At 41.0% G+C, this 19,530-nt stretch overlaps 1 protein-coding gene across 1 annotated transcript in view; it reads left to right on the top strand.

Moving 5' to 3' along the window:
• Positions 1–15,566, top strand: part of etv4 (ETS variant transcription factor 4) — a 38,858-nt gene extending 23,292 nt beyond the window's left edge. Inside the window, exons 5-12 of the mRNA XM_085416967.1 lie at positions 498–627; positions 2,050–2,232; positions 2,329–2,744; positions 6,576–6,644; positions 7,208–7,255; positions 8,690–8,862; positions 14,255–14,356; positions 15,052–15,566. Coding sequence (XP_085273093.1) covers positions 498–627; positions 2,050–2,232; positions 2,329–2,744; positions 6,576–6,644; positions 7,208–7,255; positions 8,690–8,862; positions 14,255–14,356; positions 15,052–15,279 — 1,349 coding nt within the window. The 3' untranslated portion in view covers positions 15,280–15,566. The remainder of the gene's footprint in view (positions 1–497; positions 628–2,049; positions 2,233–2,328; positions 2,745–6,575; positions 6,645–7,207; positions 7,256–8,689; positions 8,863–14,254; positions 14,357–15,051) is intronic.
• Positions 15,567–19,530: the final 3,964 nt, after the last annotated feature.

The raw sequence follows: 19,530 nt of genomic DNA on the forward strand, positions 1-19,530 counted from the left end.
TGTATATGCCGTTCTAACAGAGCTGTGACATTTGCTTTCATCGCTCCATAGACATCTCTCTGGCCCGTACAGTTGTTTAACTTGAAGTTTAACACGAAGCTTAACTTTGAAAGAGGAAGTTTTGACTGCTGTTGTGTCTGGAAGAGCAAAGAAAAGTGGGCGAGGACACTCTGCGCTTTCAAATGACTGCTGGAATGTGGTCGTGTGCGAGCATGTGTGCTTTTGTGTGCCTGTCCCTGTCAGTGTTTATGTAAGTGTGTGTGTATGTGTGTTTATACGTGTCTATCTGCTGCCCTGTGTTTTGCAGTTGACAGTCACTAAAGCATCTAGGCTGGCATGTAAAAGAGATTCCTGTGCAGACAGAAGAATTTGTTTTTGCCGTTTTTGCCTTTGAGCTTAATAGCAGTAGTATCAGGGCAGGGCTGGATGACAAAAGAATATACAAAAGTTGTCCTGTGTGTGCGCCAAGTTTCATCTCTGTTTACTGTCTCTTGTAGCGGTGGCATTTCACAGCCCTCCAGTCACCATCAAGAAGGAACCGCAGAGCCCGGGCTCCGACCCCAGCCAGTCTTGTAGCCACAAACCGAGCTTCAGCTACCCCAGTGGAGAGCAGTGCCTTTATGCCAGGTATTTACTGTAGTGCATGTTTAGTCATGGATGACTTCACCCAAATAAAAACGGTGCATTCAACTTATCTTTATCTCACTATGAAGATAAATTCTTGGTTGAATCTGTCGAACTTTTAATATTTTATCTCTGGGATTTCTTCATCAACAATGCCATCAAACATCAAAAATTACCTTCATGATTATTCAAGACAATCCAGACAAAACGGTCTTGTTTCTTCAATATAGGATAGTTTCAGTCACAGTAAGTTTTTTGTACAACACCTTTAAAAAAAACAAACAAAAAAAACCAATGGAGATCACAAAAGTAATAATGCAAAAAATAAAACGTCAATTAAAATAAAGAAAATATGATGTCATGTCACGAACTTAAGTGTTTTGAAGCTTGATATACAGGAAATCACTGCAAGCCTCATCCCCCTCGGGCAAACTGTTCAAAAGCTGAAGGGCAAAAGCACCGCCACCACCGTCGCCTCTAAATTTAAGCCTCGGTACGCAACAGCACAAACAAAAGCAGTGTCACCACTACTCGTGCTTTGGTGTTGTTTTTGGCTTATGGTTGACACATTAGAGAGCTGCTCTCGCTTGACGTGCGCTCGACTCGCTGCAGTCTAATCCTGGTAGTAAACCTGAACAACACTGGAATAAGGATACAAGAAGTCAAAACAGGGAGGAAAAGTTTGAAGGTGGTGAAATTTTTCTGCAAACTTTCCAACTGTAGCAACAACTTCTCTGTGATGGTGTCATCTGTATCAGAGAGATCTCTGTGGAGGGGAATCAGCAGGCTGGCACAGACTTGTCCCACGTTGCACAAAATGGGAGACAACACCAAAGTGTGCAGTATACCAGCAGTCATTGCATCACTTTTGTAAACGCTGCCATGCATGATGATGACAATGGCAAGTCTTAAATTGCCTTTATCACATCTCCCAATTTTGTGAACTTGCCCGCTCAATGGGGCCAGTGTGGCTGACCTGGAATCAAAAGTGTGCAACCAAGTCCGCGGCTATAAGCATTTTTTCTGCTAAATGATGGGCAATGAGTAAGCACACCTCAAGCAATGAGTATTTGTGGCAACCGTAACAACTAATTTCTGCTGTATGAAAGTGGGGGAGGAACTCTGAAGTGACACAAAAGGATGATTAATTGCCTCCTCAGATATTTAGACATCCACTCTTACCAAAGACAAAATAAATGCTTATTTTACTTTTTCTCTCAACAAAAGTGTACAATGACCAAGCCCAAGTTGGTCAACCCACATGTAAACTCTTATCACACGTTATTGACTGAATCCCTGCACATGAACTCTTGCTTTGTTTGTTGTATTCATTGAAGAAACAGCTCACCCCTGTTGTGACATGTGTAGTCATGCATGGATGTTTTTTTTGTCATGAGTGTATTCATGTGTTATTTGACTTCACAGTGCCTATGAGCAGAAAAGGGCAGCAGGAGGAGCAAAGAGCTCCTGCCCAGGGACCCCCGTGTCTCCCATGCAGCAGCATTACTCCCCCAAACCTGCCACGGCCGGACGGCCCGATGCTGGTTACATGAACCCAGGTGCCACCTCCCAGCCACTTCCCAGCAACAGTTACCCCATGAACGCCAGGTGACACGGCACTGAAATCTTACCATTGGGAATTCTGGATATTATGTTGATTTCTCCTGACGAATGCATCCTAAACTGCCTTATTTCATTTCCCAGTTCCAGGTTTCAGGGACCTTCAGGAGACCCCATGTGCCCTCAGTTCCCCCAACCAGCGCAGGCCTTTCAGCGCATGCCATCTGCCCCAGCTGGCCACTGCACCACTGGTGGAGGTGGGGGTGGCGGTGGGGGGCCAGGGGGCGGTGGTGGTGTTGGCTACCATCGGCAGCACTCTGACCCCTGCATGCCTTACCTGCAGCAAAGCTTTAAGCAAGAATACATGGACCCGCTGTATGAGCGGGCAGCCCATATGGCGGGGCCGGGTCATGTGAGTGGACAGGGACACGGGCATGGACACGGACACAACCATGGCCATGGACCACACCAACACCCACAGTTACACTCGCACCCACATCGGTTCCCACCAGCCCACATGATGGTCAAGCAGGAGCCCACAGATTACACCTATGAACCAGGTGAGCAATAATGACACTCATCTGTCTGAAACGCATCGTTTTAGCTCCTGTCCAAGGACCACCAGTAAAGACAAACCTGCTCTGATTGGTCAGGTGGAATTCCAAAAACAGGACAACACTGTTTAAGCACTTGCTCTGCTAACAAAAACATTTTAGCAACACTAAGACATTCTGACATCTCCAACTTTTCTTCTAAGTGATCCAAGTAATCAACACCCAATTACTGGGTGTTGATTAAAGATGTCAATGTTCAGGACTTAAGCAATGCCGTGGACTAAAAAATGACTTGAAAGTAACAGCTGCTTTAGTCAGATTTGTTCCACTGTTTAACAAATTAAACTGAAAAATATGTAAAAGAAGAGAAAAGCTTTATTTGGGACTTCATCCATCTTGAAATGCAGTGGATGTGACCACAGAGATTAGGCGAGAAGGAAACAGATGGGAAAGTGAGACACATTGTGCCAGTATGTTACATAGTGATGGAGATAAGGACCGTATAAAAAACCTTCTCTGCAAACAAGGCATTGCAGGCACAATGATAGTGTCTTTTTTTGTTGTTGTTTTTTACTGGGAGATTATAACTCTGTTTGGCATGGACACAACTGTGTTTTCTTTTTCTGCGCATGTAAAGGTTTTGCACAAGAGCCAAAAGACACAATTGAAGAGTATGCTAAAATTCTTTTACTCTATTAATTTCCAAGACCTGGGTGGCATGTTCTAATCTTTTTTGTCTTTTGGTCCAGAAAATAGTTCACAACCAGTTAATGGTCATATTAGAGGAAAAAAAGCATTTGAGGGACTCAAAACAGCAAATATAGAGCATTTCTCCTTGTTAGACTGCTTGCGAATCAATGGGTTGAAAACCCTCCCCTGTGTACATTGCTTACTCTAGAACAAAATGTCCAAAAGGCAAACAAACTTCTTCACTGTATCTGCACTCCTACTCAACTCCCTCTTAGCCTCCAAAACTCCTCCTTTCAACCCTCTGACACTTTGCAGTGAAAAGGAAGAAAAAAAAAGTTTTTTTTCTGCTGTAGCTACACCCCTCCCTCCCTCCTTCCTTATCCCGCTCCCTCCCTTCACCGCTCTCTGTGAGAGAGAGGCAGAGGAATTTCATTGAGAAAATGGAGGGCACTGGAAAGACTAGAGTCCCCGGTGGAGTGCTCCAGGGTTTCATGTTGCACCAGCGGCTTCCTTTTTCTGCAGGCAGATGAACTCATAATGGAAAAATGAGCGTGGCCACAGTAACTCGAACCTCTCACTGGCCGGGCTTTGGGAGTGGGTGAGGGGAGGGAGTGGAAGGGTAATGGGGGGAGGTAAGGGGTGGGGTAGCCAGCTCAGGCACTTTAACAACAAGCACTACCAGCATTCGAGTATACAAAGTAGCTCTTCTGTTGGCTTCTCCCTGAATCTAAAATGAGCGAGAAAAGTAACACGTAGCATCCTCGTTCACCTGTATTAAAATGGCTAGAGGGCTGACAGCGGTCCACATGTGCTGAAAACGGCTGAAATCCAAAGAAAACAGAATTTCTGACTGTCTTGACTTACTGTTTTTACAGTAACAATGACAAGAGTCACACAACCTTGAGAAAGAAACGGGGGAAAGTACCAAAGGATGTTTTTCTGTGGATAACTGCTAGGTGGAGGAGCAAGTTTTATTTGGTGGGGTTTCCTTAAAAGACTCTCTCTGATATGGGTTTTAACCAATCCAGAGGCTGATCTGACATGAAAGATCAAAGTTTATCTTTATTTTTGTAGACGATTATACAACAAGTGACTGGACTGTGTGCAGGATAATAGAAAGTGACAGGGGCCTAAAACTTGGATGTGATTACCAGTAAATTTTCTGCACTCAAGAACATGTACTCTCTCTCTCTGTTACTGAGCAGTGTTTAACATCTGTATTGAAAAGTCAGTCATTGGATCTCAGGTGGTCTAAAACAGCGGTCCCCAACCCTCGGGCCACGGATCGGTACCGGGCCGTGAGAGTTGTTGCTCAGGTGTGAAATTATGGTTTTCAGGTTTTTTGTAGTTAACTAGGTTTCCCTGGGTCTTTTCCCGTGTTGTAGTTGTGTGTCTTATTTTGAAAGGAATATTTACGGGTTACCATAGCGACCATAGAGCGCTAAGGGGCAGAGAGGAGGATGTTACTCTCAATGTTGTTGGCGCACTTCAGGAGGACGCTCCTAATAAAGTTACACAATTACACCGAGAATTCACGTTTATTATTATATTTACAAAATACCACAGTTTGTGTCTTGGTCGTATCATTTTATTTTGTTGTATTTATCCGTGACACCTTAAAAGTCGGTCCGTGAAAATACTGTTTGTCATTAAACCGGTCTGTGGCTCAAAAAAGGTTGGGGACCGCTGGTCTAAAAGAACCTTTTTCTTTTAACACGTCAATAAAAATCCAAAAGCATTCTGCAAACATTTAAATGGAAAATGATGTTTCTTTTAGGCAGCTGAATTGGAGTCTTCACGATAGAAACCGCATCCCAAAAATCTCCTAAGCAATGATTGAGGACAGTTGTTATTGCCTTTTTTTTTTTTTTTTTTTTTTTTTAAGTGATCAAGTAGTACATGCTACATACTTGTCGATTGATCTTCTTGAGCTTCTTAATGTGCAGCATACAAAACCCAGCCATGCCAGCCGCAACATCTGCAAGGTTGCATACATACAGGCAGGTCTGAAGACATACTTTCCTTCAGTTATTTGTTATTTTCTGCTGAATTACAGTGTCACTGTAAGAAATTCTATCCCAAAATTTTGATGTCAGAAGCACGTAATGGAAAGCGAGTAATAAAAAACACCACCAGTGTTTTCTTTCACTTTGCACAATGTGAACAATGACAGTCAAATGCCGCAAGTATACAGTCTCATTTTAAAAGCCGGGTAGATAATGAGACTCGTAGTTTCACATACAAATTGGCATTCCATCGCTTAATCACTGCTATTGTGTTGAATCAAAGACGCAGAATGGTCATGCCACGGAGCAGACAATTAACCCCAGTGCTCTCACACCCAGTCTACCCATCAATCCCTGGTGAGAGCCTGCCATCTCTGGCAGACATTATTTACAGTATGATCGAGCGCCGCTGCTCTGGAATGGAGGTTTGATTTTCCCCAGTGGCATCTTATCACAGTCGCAGAGCTGCAGCTGCATTCCCCAGGAGTGAGTCACGGTCAGAGCCAGAGGCAAAGAGCTGCACCTTTCAGTTTTATACACTTGCTTGGCTCATTGATACAGTTGACAGACTGTAAAAAACAGACAAACAAGCTCTTATAATAGGCAATGAGTCACCTTTTTTTGTATGCTTAGCCAAAGAAAGAGAAAAACACACAGACAAAGGTTAGTGGCTCGGTCACAGGAAATGGAAAACAATATTCTCACATTACATGTGAAATGCACTTCACAACTGTCCCAACTTGCAGAGAATTTTGCCGGAAGGTTTATGAAGAGCAGTGTAAAATCTATATCAGTGATTTGAGCGAGCCAACGATGTGCCCAGACAAAGTGCAGACACTGTATACTGTACCACTTTTCTGGTCTGGTGCAGGTGCTTGCTCATGGCCTAAAAATACCACCAGGGACAAGAGAAGTGATATGATAAATGCAGCATTTGCCCTTGCAGGTCACAATGATCCCACTAAATCCAGCTAATACACCCACTTTTCTCAAACAGGTAGTGCTTAGGAAAGCACATTAGCAGCCATCCTTGCATTTTAATTTGACTTGACACCTTACAGGGATTTCTAAATGGTACTTTATGCCATAATCTAAATGTCGGTTCAATTTGTTAACCTGTAGTTCGTTGTTTCTGTTACAGATGTGCCTGGATGTCCCTCTATTTACCATCACAATGAGGGCTACCCAAACTCCCAGCATGGCAATGAAGGTAATGTGAATGTTTTGCATTCTACTGCAATAATGCCCTTTAAAGGCCTCCAATAAAAGTTATTATGGAGTTAAAGGAATTTAAGTGATGTCAGTATACAGAAATTGCATGTACCCAATCTGCCCTGTCTCAAAAGCTTTATCTACTCTGGTTAGAGGTCTGCGGTCATTGGCTAACCGGCCTAGAGTGTGCGTGCTTCCATTGGCCAACCAGTGGTGTGTCTGTTTCCATTGGCAGAGGCTCTCGCCTCACCCCTGCCTCAAGAATCCCTGAATAAACATAAGTCTTAGAAAAAGCACACTATTTCCCCAGCAAAAAGGAAAACAAGCCCTCCCTTCTTTACCATTGTTTGCAAGACCATTTTCGGCAATTTGAAATCTCATTCAGATGCACTCAGCATATAAGATATCACAGGTCTAGTATACTGAAAGGACATTAATGTTGTGAGTTATTTTGGTTGAAATATATTTAAAGCTTGCCACTGGTTCCAGATGAACAACCTTGTTGTGCCAGGATGAAGTCCATTTGAAATACTGACACAATTCTCCCCCCTCGTCTCTTAGGGTATCTGTTTGAAAATGACTCCCGTGTGGTTCCAGAGAAGTTCGAAGGTGAGCCTGCTTACCACATATCCCCTCTGCATGCACACACACAACTTCAAATGCACAGCACACAGGTGTTACTTAGTGACAACAGGAAGAAAAGAAAATCACAGGAAACACAGTCACTTACTTCAATCTCTTACATGACTGATTCTCTGCCAGAAGTAAAAGTACCCCAAGGGTATCACTACAGTCGCTGTGGGGGGACATGAAAGGATTAACTCAACTATTACAATTTTAGTGAACCTTAACAAGTTTGAGAAGAAAGGTTAATGGTTTATTTAAAAAAAAAAAAAAAAAAAAAAAGTAAATGGCTAAGCAGAAGAAAAAGAAATGCGTTTAATGATGGTCAAAAAGCAAGAAAGTGGTATACATTTGAAATTTGCTGCAGAAAGTGAATTGCACTTTAGAATCGAAGTGAACAGAGCAGCAATAATTATTATTTACACGTCATTTTAATGTTCACAGTGTACTGACAGTATGGAGTAAAACAACGTCTAGTTTTTCTTACACAGAAGCCAATTTTTCCCATTTTATCTGCATGCTAATTGGTTAATGTGGGGTCATGGTGGTTGCAGAAAATGAAACTGCTGGAAACCGAGGTACATCATAGTACAAAAAAAAAAAAAGTTGGGAACTACTGCCTTACTGTCTATCATATTATACACACATCAGAAGGATCCCGGTGTCCTCAGAAACTGAGTTAGTGGGTTTGGTTTCCTTGTACCCTCCAGGCAGGGCTCCTCTGTCACAGAAACAAGCTTTTCCCATGGTGTTGTTGGTTATTGATGCTAAGGGAGATTGAGTGAAGAGCCTGAGGCCGTCAGCACTCGTTGAACCAGTCAAGTGTGCAAGTTCTCTGAGAGACGACAGCAGTAACTTAGCTGTGCATCTCATGTTCCAACACCTGTGTACAACATATCAAGTACCTGGTAAACAACCGAGAACCAAACACCAATCAGTGTCCATTTACCTTACTAAGTAGTAAGCTTGATTTCTTTCTTTTTGCCCTGTACTGCCCCTTACTTTTATCTCTATTTGCCTCTAGTTCAACATGCTCTGGCTTTTTTAGCTGCAAGCTGACATTTATGGGGATTTGGGTTTACGTGAGTATGCAAACATGGGGGGGGGGGAAAAAAAATCAAGATTAGATGACCTACGGATGTACTTATCCTACTAGAATTAAGCCACTTTTGGGCTGTTAGGGGTCAAATGTTTCTTGTTTGCACAGCAAGAAGTACTTTAGACCATAATTTAGTGATTGAATCTTAATGGTCGGATGCATTAATGTGCTGAAAATATATCAACTATCACATTAACTGGCTGGAGATAAACCACAGTGCACATAGGGCAACAAATCTCTAAATTCCTGGTTACATGAAATAGATGGAAAGCATTTTGACGCCTATAAACATACTGAGTACCTCTGTATTCCTCGTCCAGGTGAGGTGAAGCAGGAAGGGGGTGGTCTTTTCCGTGAGGGTACACCTTACCAGCGCCGTGGCTCTTTGCAGCTCTGGCAGTTCCTGGTGGCCCTTCTGGATGACCCAGGCAATGCCCACTTCATCGCCTGGACAGGCCGCGGCATGGAATTCAAACTAATTGAACCAGAAGAGGTAAGTCTGAACTGTAAACGACCTTTTTTTTTCTTCAATCAAAGATGGTGGGGAAGCGTTGTCTGTAGGCACTATAATCGACCAGGCTAGCCATCATGATGTCACCCACTGGTCTTACTATTTTAACCCGATTTGATAACAGAGGATGAATCAGACTGTGAAACCACACACTCATTGGCTAATGATTTGTAACTGAAACGGTATTATCTACTCTGGTTAGAGTCTGAATGATCATCCTTTCTAACTATTAGAATGACCATAAATTGCAAACAAAATTAAGGGGCTTCCACACCGAAAGCGATTCTCTCATTTCCCGTTTTTCTTGTTTTGTACTTGACAGTTGATTATAACCAGCAGACAGGATGTGGCTGCTTAGAAAAGTGTAGTGTAGTGTAGTTCCCACATCACATGTCTATTACCAGTGTCCTTCACCATCACTGGTAGTCACATGAATTTAAACTAACGACTAAGCCCATAAAATCATCAGGAAAGAGTTCGCTGGCATCCCAGTAAAAGTGAGTCAATGGTTGTTTCCAAGACTTCAATACAAAATGAAATTCTTTGAAACAAGAAGAGCCGCCCCCTGCTGGCCATTACAAAGAACAAAGGTTTAACCCTTTAAAATCGATCGGAGCAGGCACGCTCTGTTTTGCGTAACTATTTTTAAATCCTGGTAGCTCTGCAACCACGTAAGCTAGCGCAAAAAATTTTTTTGCATATGAAACCGGAGGAGTTGTACTTACATCTTATGCCATCAGCCTGCCCTAAGTCACAGTTTCCTTCCACATATAGCTTTGCAAAAACTGCATAAAAAGCGCTTGCAGGAACAAAAACATAATATTCAGAAACACGCTTTGCTGATCCGATCAGCTGTTTGTAACACTTCCTATGTTGGAATAGACGTCAGCGCGAACTTTCACATGTCTGCCATGACCTGCCCGAAACCGGAAGTGGCGTCATTTTCGCGGAAATGTAGTTTTTTACCATCAGGGCCTCATGAGCCTATACTGGTGTTTTTGAAAGTTATCTTTGACTTTATGACTTTCTGTGTCGTTTCTGGGATGCTTAGGACACATATTGCACTGCTGGAAATAGTTTATTTTGATGCAGATGCTGTTTTTTTGCAAATTTGCACTATAATATTTATTTTCGTTTTTCCTGCAGTGTATAGAAATTGGTGTATTTCAAAAATAAAACTATGAAGACACTCAAAATAAATTTCCTGTGGTGGGAAACTATTTTGTGCAACTTTTTTGTATTTACAGTTTTGAGGGATAAGCCTCTTAAATTTCTCTAACTAGAAATATATGTTAAAAAAACAAAAACGATTTTCAATTTTTTGGTAGTTTACTGCACTTTTTTGCAATTTATGTAATTACCAGAGGTGGGACCAAGTCATTGTTTTGCAAGTCTCAAGTAAGTCTCAAGTCTTTATCCTCAAGTCAAGTCTCAAGTAATGTCAGGCAAGTCAGAGTCGAGTCCGAGTCAAGTCACAAGTCTGAAATTTTGAATTTCAAGTCCTTTCGAGTCTTTAAAAAAAAAAAAAAGAAAAAAGTATGTTGCAGTTATGCTAAATGTAAATATTAGACCATGTAATTTTTAAATCTGTGTTTTTCTCAACACATGACAAAATAGTGAACTTAGAAAATATACACAAATTGTGAAATTGCACCTCTTTAAAATGCAGCTCAATTAAACCTAGCTCCAAGAATAATTTTCACCGACAGTTCTGAGATAAGCTGCATGTTATTCTTGGATGCGGTTGTAGGACCGGTGTTGTGCCAAAAAGTGATTGTCTGCCAAAAACTGATTTCCGGTATTTGCCAAAAAGCGATTGCTCATATTTAAAGTGCTATAAGTAACTTGTTGGGCTATAATATGTTAAACATATGTCAAATGCATCCCTTATGGATGACATAAAGTCATCTTGAGCCACAAACAACATTCGTGTAGCAAGATACAAGCCGCAATCAGTTTTTGGCAGCGACTTTTATATAACCTTTATTTATGCAGTAAAAAAAATCTCATTAACATTAAAAATGTATTTTGTAAGAGTAAGTTGCCCAACAGGACAGCAGAAATGGCAGCAAATATTACAATAGTTCTGTAAAAATATTTTAAGTGGGGATAAAGGACCGGATTGGTTATAATGTAAGTACAAGTTGTAAAGATACTTAAAAAACAGATAATTTTTTAATTCTTTATGTAACCCCTTTGTATCCCCTGTTCACCGAAGTCTATTTACGAACATACGTAAAGATATTACACATAAAAAATACACAGAAACACTGGAAATCACTTTTTGGCAGACAATCACTTTTTGGCACAACACCGGCTTTAAAATCGCATGACAAAAATATCATATACATTAAAAAAACTGCATCACCAACGTAGCCTGGACAACATTTGCTAGTTAGATGAAGTCAGCTATCTCATCGTAGCATATTTATATGCATATTTATAATTATACGGTTCTTGTGAGTGCATACACTCGTGAAGTTTAGTAACTTCCGGTCACTGCAACAAGCCCAGGTACAGTTTACCGACGGATGGGTACAGGACTTTGAAATGCACCGTGTAGAAAGTAAAGACCATCGTACGTATCATAAGTTTACCAGTCTCACAAATAGTCTTCATAAATACACATTCGTTATCCGTTTATTAATAGGACCTTTGAGCTTAACGGTAATTAATTAGTAGTGGAAATAATTTCTGGTACGCCTTACAGAAATGTAGCAGTGACAATAATATTGTATGCTGTAATCGTACTGGACAATTAGTGATACAAAACAACTGTTTTATTCTGTGAATAAAAGTATATGTTTTTGTCAATGTACCATAATAACAGAAGCGAAACGCAATATTGTGTCAGGACAATTCACTATTTATGCACAATAAACAAAGGAGCATAGCGCGACAATTTCTGTTCAGCGCCAGACTTGCTTGTAACCTATATCACCAATTATGTTATGAAAATGACGCATTAACTACAACAGCAGACTGACCTTTGTGTAAATGCTTGGAGCAGACTAACCTGTGAGCTGGAGGGTTCTGGGACGTTATATTTGATCTTTGAATGGCTGCAATCCAGTCGCGTCTTTGTTACTTCGGAAACATGGCTCGAACAATTTCTCTTCAACGACGTAATCCGATAACAACCGATCTCTTTACCCGTCGGCTTCCCGTGGCTGTCATGCGACCGGCTATTGTAGTTAATAATACAACAGCTTCTTGACATTTTTGTGTTTCTTTTTATCGCTGTGTGACTGATTTCAATTGAAAGCCTGCGTGCGCTAGTACCGCTTGCCACGAGTTCCCAGAATCCTTTGCGGTTCTACCCGTGAATGACGTCACATTTTCAATCTCTATATAATATGCATGTTAAATTTTATATTTGGGGTAAAATATCAAGTCTTTTCAAGTAAACCGGTTCAAGTCCAATTCAAGTCCCAAGTCATTGGTGTAAAAGTCCAAGTCAAGTCACAAGTCTTAGAACATTTTTTCAAGTCAAGTCTAAAGTCATAAAATTAATGACTCGAGTCTGACTCGAGTCCAAGTCATGTGACTCGAGTCCACACCTCTGGTAATTACTATGCACTTAATGCAGACATATTATTAAAATTTAGGCTGTAATGGTTATATTGATGTATAGCAACTTGAAATGCTCCCAAAAATGGCACTACAGCATGTAAAAATATAATATAAGCTCTGGCGGACTTGGTTCTATGGTAGGTCTTAAAGGGTTAAGGCACAGCGATGCTTGCTAAACTTTTTAAGGTCCAGTAGTCATGTCCATCTTTTACACTTTTGTTTACAGAAGTACAGGGGCAACCCTTCAGAAGCTCATTCGATCAGTGCTGCAGGTCTCTTCCTGTTAAACAGGAGTTCTTCCTTCCCACAGTCACCTAGTGCTTGTTCAGAGGGGACTGTCTGATTCCTGGGATTCTCTCTCAAATGTTGTAGGGTCTTTACCTTAAAGCACCCTGAGGCAGAAGGTGTTGCGCAGCACTACATAAACTAGATTTAATGCATCTTTGAAAATGGCCATACACAGATGCAGAGGCTGTCTAGCTCTTAAGAGAGACATCTTTATGTTTCAGTTTGCTAAGTTCCTTAGACTTTAATATCCAGTGAGTGTCAGACATATGTGATCTCACATCTCACTTTGTTGGGTAACTTTAAAAGAAGTTCTAGTTTAACTGGAGCTTTCTCTGCAGTAACAATATCACTTTAAATGTTTGAAAAAAAGACTACTGCGATATAAAATGCATTATTTTTAACACATTACTGTGTGGCCTTGTCCACTGATAGTACTGGTAGTGATTGTGACATTAATATGATAAGGATACTCTTTAAATAAATTTAGTGAGGGTTTGCTGTAATCTAGGTAGCACCTTCAATGAGAAGGGGGATTTGGCCACTTTCCTCATAGGCCTATTTTCTGATCCATCTTCCATTAGGCCCCCATACATTATTCAACACGCACTGGATTGATAAATGAAGGACAAGCACTATCACAGAAACATCCAACACCCCTGTTCTCTCTCACCTCCTCACATTTCTTAAGTCCAGACATTTTTGCAATGTTTAAGTCTGCAGTTTGATTGGATATCAGAGCGCCTCCATTTAGGTGGGCCCTAATACAGACAGGCCTATATTGTGTTTTCCATTATCTTTTTACTGTACATTAAAAATGAATGGGGTAAGAGTTTTACAAGCGCAATTAGAGCTGAGAGCGCACTCAGAGATCAAACGGGGCTGCTGGGCCACTGTGGGATACAACCTGTCTTCCTGAGTCATGAATATCAATGCCCCCCCCCCCCCCCCCATCCCAAGCTTTACGGTTTCTTCCTACATCCAAGGTGTTTGTCAACAGAAAATTTATCCACTGTTGCACAATTCCTTGATTTATTTCCCCTTGTGTATGTGTGTGTGTGTGGTGGTGGTGGTGGTGGTGGTGGGGGGGGGGGGTGTTAATGTGAGGCATTCATTTTCTATAAGAGGCAGAGCTGCTTTATCAGCCCAGGGTTCAAATTTTGGGCTGTATTTTATGGCCTGCCCCTGACAACCCGCCCTGACTCCTGTTTCACTGCAAACACTGTGGGACTCTGGTTGCATTCAAGTGGTAATGGTTACATAAAAAGGAAGTGAATCCACATGTGAGGACTCGCCCTGGTCTTGGCATGTTGATACTGTCGAATTTAATAGCAGAATGAAGTTTGGCTTGCTACTGAGGCCCTCTAGTGGGCAACCTGTGGAATTAACTACCTGTGTCCAACTATTAGCGCAAAAAGACTCGATCTTCTTGAAATGTAATTTGAGGAAGGTTATGTTTTACACTATTTAAAAGCATGCAAACACATTTTTAACTGATTTATTTCTTCTTTCTCAGGTTGCCAGGCTGTGGGGAATGCAGAAGAACCGTCCAGCCATGAACTATGACAAGCTCAGCCGTTCTCTGCGCTACTACTACGAGAAGGGAATCATGCAAAAGGTACAAAACGCAGCCAGCACTAAATCTACTGGGAACCAAAGTAATCCCACATAGGTTTTCAGTACAGCGCCTCCAGTTGTCAGAGGGCAGTCAAAGATGCACAAAAGTGCCCTTAATGTCAGTGCCTGATGCATTGGCAAGTTATTAAAAAAATAGACCTCTTGCAACTTGTCACGTATGAATGTTTGCAAAGGAACCCCTGGATTTATGTCTAAGTACACTAAATACACTGATTTGCTTTGTTTTCACTCAGTAAAAGGCTGGAGAGGTGCTGATTTTGAGATTTGCCCTTTGTCTAAATATCACCACACACTGGATGCTCCATAAAAACAGGAACATAAACTCTCACACCAAATATTCCGAAAAGGCATCTTGTGCATTTGTCTGTGACAACTTAAGACAAAAAGTTAGTATCTGACGCCCTGGAATAGGAATATACTCGTGCACTCGTCTTGCTGGATAGCTAAAGAAAAGGAAACAGTTTGGTGTTCTCGTTCAAAGTGGATATAACACATTTCCAGCACTTTTATATTTATATACATCTCCCAATTTTCTCTTATACTGAGTGCTTAGTCTCTGCAGCCCTCAGAGGCTACAGAAACTGTGAAATATTAGTTTACAAATGCATTCGTATTTCATTTTAAATAATCCTCCTCTCTCTCTCTCTCTCTCTCTCTCTCTCTCTCTCTCTCTAGGTGGCTGGGGAGCGCTACGTTTACAAGTTCGTTTGTGAGCCCGAGGCTCTAATCTCCCTGGCCTTCCCCGACAATCAGCGACCCAGCCTGAAGGCTGAGTTCGAGCGCTACATCAACGAGGAGGACACAGTGCCTCTGTCGCACCTGGACGAGGGGGTGCCTTACACCCCGGAACAAGCCCCTCAAAACATGGGCCCTCAGCCCTACTCCAAAGGCTACATGTACTAAAGCCAGCCCCAACACGCCCTCCTTTCTACCCCACCTTCAGAGATGTTCCCATTGTACCAACCCACCATCATACATGCCCCACAAAACCCCATGCACCTCTTGCACATGCCCACCCCATCCTCTTGTATATAAGGATATGGTGTTTTTATTTTAAATTAATCGCATTAGGGATTTTTTTTGGTTTTGTTTTATTTTTAAGAGCTGTATTCCTCTCACATTCGAGGCTTATTCAATCCATAAACCTGACTGTGGTTGAAGAGATTGCTTAATAAATACTCATAATAATATTCAAACTGAAGTCCTGAGAATTCTTTAACACAGCTGAAAGCAATGTTACTGAATAGTGATGAGAATTTTAATCAAGTGTTTCTTAATTCAAATTAGACTGACCCGTTGTAGCCAGGTACTATTCGTCATTCAGGAGGGCAGTTTAAGGGATAGTTGTAAGGGTGGAGCTGCACCATCTGCTGCTAAAACTGGTTATGGTACCAACCAAGGTATGGCCGCATACCTTTGAGCTTTAAAAGATGATATTTTAGCATAACTGAAACATTCTGGTTCATAGTGGGGAGGATAACATTTGTGAGGTGGTGAAACGTTTTCGTTTGGAGACAGCAACACAAAACCACAAAGATGAGGGGAAAAAAAACAAACTGCAAAAGCTACCTGTTACAAGTTCAGTTGTAAAATGTCAACAGCTTTCTGGCTAAATGCATCATTTGGAGTTAACTAGCACTAAAACGATGCAAAGTCTCTACAGACACACTTTAAAACCCAAAGAGCTTTTAACTGGAGGTAGCAATAACGATTGCTACCTCCATTGTGTGCCTTGAAATTCTGGCTTGCCCTTCGATGTGCCTCAGGCAGGACGTTTGAAAACCACTGCAGAGAACAAAAGAAGTCGATTACAGGTGTTAGGCACCAAATTCAAGAAGGCACACTAAATCATTGCTTACTAATATAATAAATGCCATTTGAACGTGATAATTCATCTGACTCCATAATGTTATCTTAAAGTGACTATATATACACTATTTAATACATACTATTTATGGCCAGCTGTATAGCGTAGTGGCAAGACTACACACCTTTGGAGTGGAGGATCACAAGTTCGGATTCCTTTCTGGGGGCATCTGTATCCATAAAATAAGTAAGGGTCGGTGAAACAACAAGTAGCTCACTGTTCCAACATGGTATGGCGAGGGGGAGCCAGGATGACAGGTCAGGGGGGAGATATCATCACCCTGAACTAAGATTGATTGATTGAATCAAATAGCTTGATTTAACTTTAAGTAAATTACTTCTAAAAAGTACTGGTAGGGTTGTGGACTTTGTCTAGCATACCGAGTCATGTCTGGGTCCATATCTCTGCAGCACACCATGGGTCATGTACTTGATTGATACACACAAAACTGATAAATTAACCAACTTGAAATTAGGGTTGCTAATAGATGCTAAGGCTAACAAAAAAAAGCAACTACTTTGAAGTGGATAAATAGCCCTAGAGAGAGAAAGTTCCAAGTAAGATCATATACAGTTGTGGTCAGAAGTTTACATCCACTCATCAAGGCACTGAATGGTAGTAATTTCTTTCAATTGTTTTCAGTGTGGAATAACCGTATAGATTACACAGACCCAACAAGAACTGGGTTCCTAAGTTTTAATTTATTTTGGGTTTACTCCAGTCCTCACCAGATCAAAATCATACATGCAAGATGAATTTTATACATACACTCACTGAAATCTTTTGTTTAAAGTGGTGCTGAAGGGATTACAATGTCTTTTAACTTGACAAGGCCATTAAGTTGTCTTAAGTGATCATGATTGGCTACAACTGGTAGTTTTTCTTTGCTAGCATAAACTGACTGCACTCATTGGATTGACCAATACTCCGAACAATAGGAAAGACCAAGGAACTCAGAGAAGATCTTTAGGTATTCTTCTAACCTTGGCAAACTATCACCCTCGGAGACGAGAGGAAATTACTTGGGACATTCAGGAACAACCCAGGAATCAACCCAGGCCTGCTATGAACTGGAAACTGCAGAACACCAGTGTCACTGTCCAGTGAAGTGAGTTTTACATCACCATGGACAAAGAAAGAAGCCACTTTTTCAAAATTAGCACCTTTAAGCTCAGCTGAAATTTTCAGCTGCCTACATGGACAAGACAAATGTGTTTTGGAGTAAAGTTTTATGGTCAGTTGAGGCAAAGACTATTTCGCCACAATGACAAGAGGTATGTGAGGCTTTCAAACTTAAGAGCACCGTCAAGCACGGTGATGGCAGCATCATGCTCTGAGGCTGTTCTCATGCCATTGGTACTGTTACATTGCACAAAGTGGATGAAATAATGGAGGAGGACTACCTCCAAATTCTTCAACATAACCACAAATCGCTCGATGGTTGAAAACTGGGTGTCCTAACAGGACAATGACCCCAAATATACATCAAAACTAGTTTGGGAACGGACAAAGCAGGCTAACATTAAGCTTCTGGAATGGCCTTTCAAAAGCCCCGACCTCAGCCCTACTGAAAATTTGTCGACTGCGCTTAAAAGCCAGGTTCACGCCAGGAAACTAACCAGTTTAAATAAACTGTGTTAAGAAAAGTCATTAAATATCGACAAAATTATGCCAAAAGCTTGTTGATAGTGAACAAAAGTATCTGGTCAAGGTGCAACTTGACATTTCACCAGATATGAAATGTCAAGGGGGATATGTATACTTTTGACCCTGTGTTTCTTAGAGAAAATCAAAAATAAATTCACATGCAACTAATTCTTGTTGCTTTAAAGTCACTAAAGATGCATGCTATACAGTCGTTCCACTTTCCATTTTTCTCACCAGGCATTGTGACACTGTGTTGGCAGTGATCTTCCAGTGAGTCTGAACATGTGTAAATTTCCAGCTAGATCCATAGAACAGTCTTCATTTTGTTTAATTAAGATGAATTGCCAAGATAATAAACTTCCCAACAAGATCATTGTGTATTAAAGTATGAGTCAGAGGTAGTGAGCAGGGCTGGAAGGAACTTGTAAAACCTCAGAGACCCCTCAGGCTACTGAAGACAAGAGTGCATTACGCCTCTGTGTGCCAGTGGAAAGTCAGAGGAAGCCCTGATAATCATCTCCAGCTCTGAGGTCACAATGGAATAGGCCTGGCGTAGAAGAGAAATTAGAGTTTGATTTCTTTAAATTTCAAATCTCAAACAAGAGATTGGTGGTGTTGCATTTTAATTAAGTTTCCGGCTGGAAGTAGGTTTCTTTCAAGGATGCTTGAGAATTATTGCAAGAGAAAGACACTGCAAAGGTTACACAAATTTTGGAAATGTTCATATGTGGGCATTTTGAAGATTTAAAAAAATCCAGCTGGTTTTTGTTGATTCCTACCAGTTACATTTCTCACCTTGCTTAGTCAAGAGGAACACATGGAAGGTACTTAAAACTGGTCCTCAATCGAGGTTTGCCACTTAAATTTGAGCTATTTTTCTAGCATTTGTGAGCTCTCGAGACTATAAATATGGGAGATATCCACAGGGGCTGAAAAAGCATACGTTCTGTTAGAAATTAAAATCAAATCAGTCTGTGTCACAATCTAAAGCCAAACTCACAGCACAATTTTTCTATAAGCAATTTTGAGCATCAGTGCAGAGTGAGGAAAAACAAGCTACCCTGGATGTTTTTCTTTTTTTGCAACTCAGTGCAGAAATCCTTCTAAGTGCATTTTGGGTAAACCTTCAGAGAGTTGTCTTGCGTGATGTGTGAAACGTCTGTGTGACTATCTCCTGTACTTATGAAGTTATGTGAAAATGCTGGAAAAAGCAAATAAGGCAAAACTAGAAAGTACCACAACTCCTAAATATTCAGAGTATGAATTTTGCATGGTATCATTAAATATGGTTAAATATGGTAAAGTTATTGTACGATAATTGTAAATAATTTCTTTCTGAGGGAGTCAAGAGGGAATTCTTTTAGATTTGGTAGATTTCATATGAAGTGACCCTTAAAGTTTCCATATGTAGGAAATAACACATAACAGAACTGGAAAATGTCAGTAAGTAAGAAGTACATAGTGTTCACATGGATAATATCAGACAGTATACCTTGAAAACTGTGAATGACGTCTGCTGACCATTAGTCTGACCCTCAGGAATGGTGAGTACCATTTAACCACCTCCATCCGTTTCATCATCTGCAGTTTGAAAGCATAGAGTAAAAATGTATCCTGCAGTCCAACTTCAATTTAATTTT

The sequence above is a fragment of the Rhamphochromis longiceps genome, linkage group LG8 (genome assembly GCF_057381845.1).
Source record: "Rhamphochromis longiceps isolate RC_006_pf linkage group LG8, R_longiceps_female_GT1.1, whole genome shotgun sequence".
Taxonomy (NCBI): Eukaryota; Metazoa; Chordata; class Actinopteri; order Cichliformes; family Cichlidae; genus Rhamphochromis; species Rhamphochromis longiceps.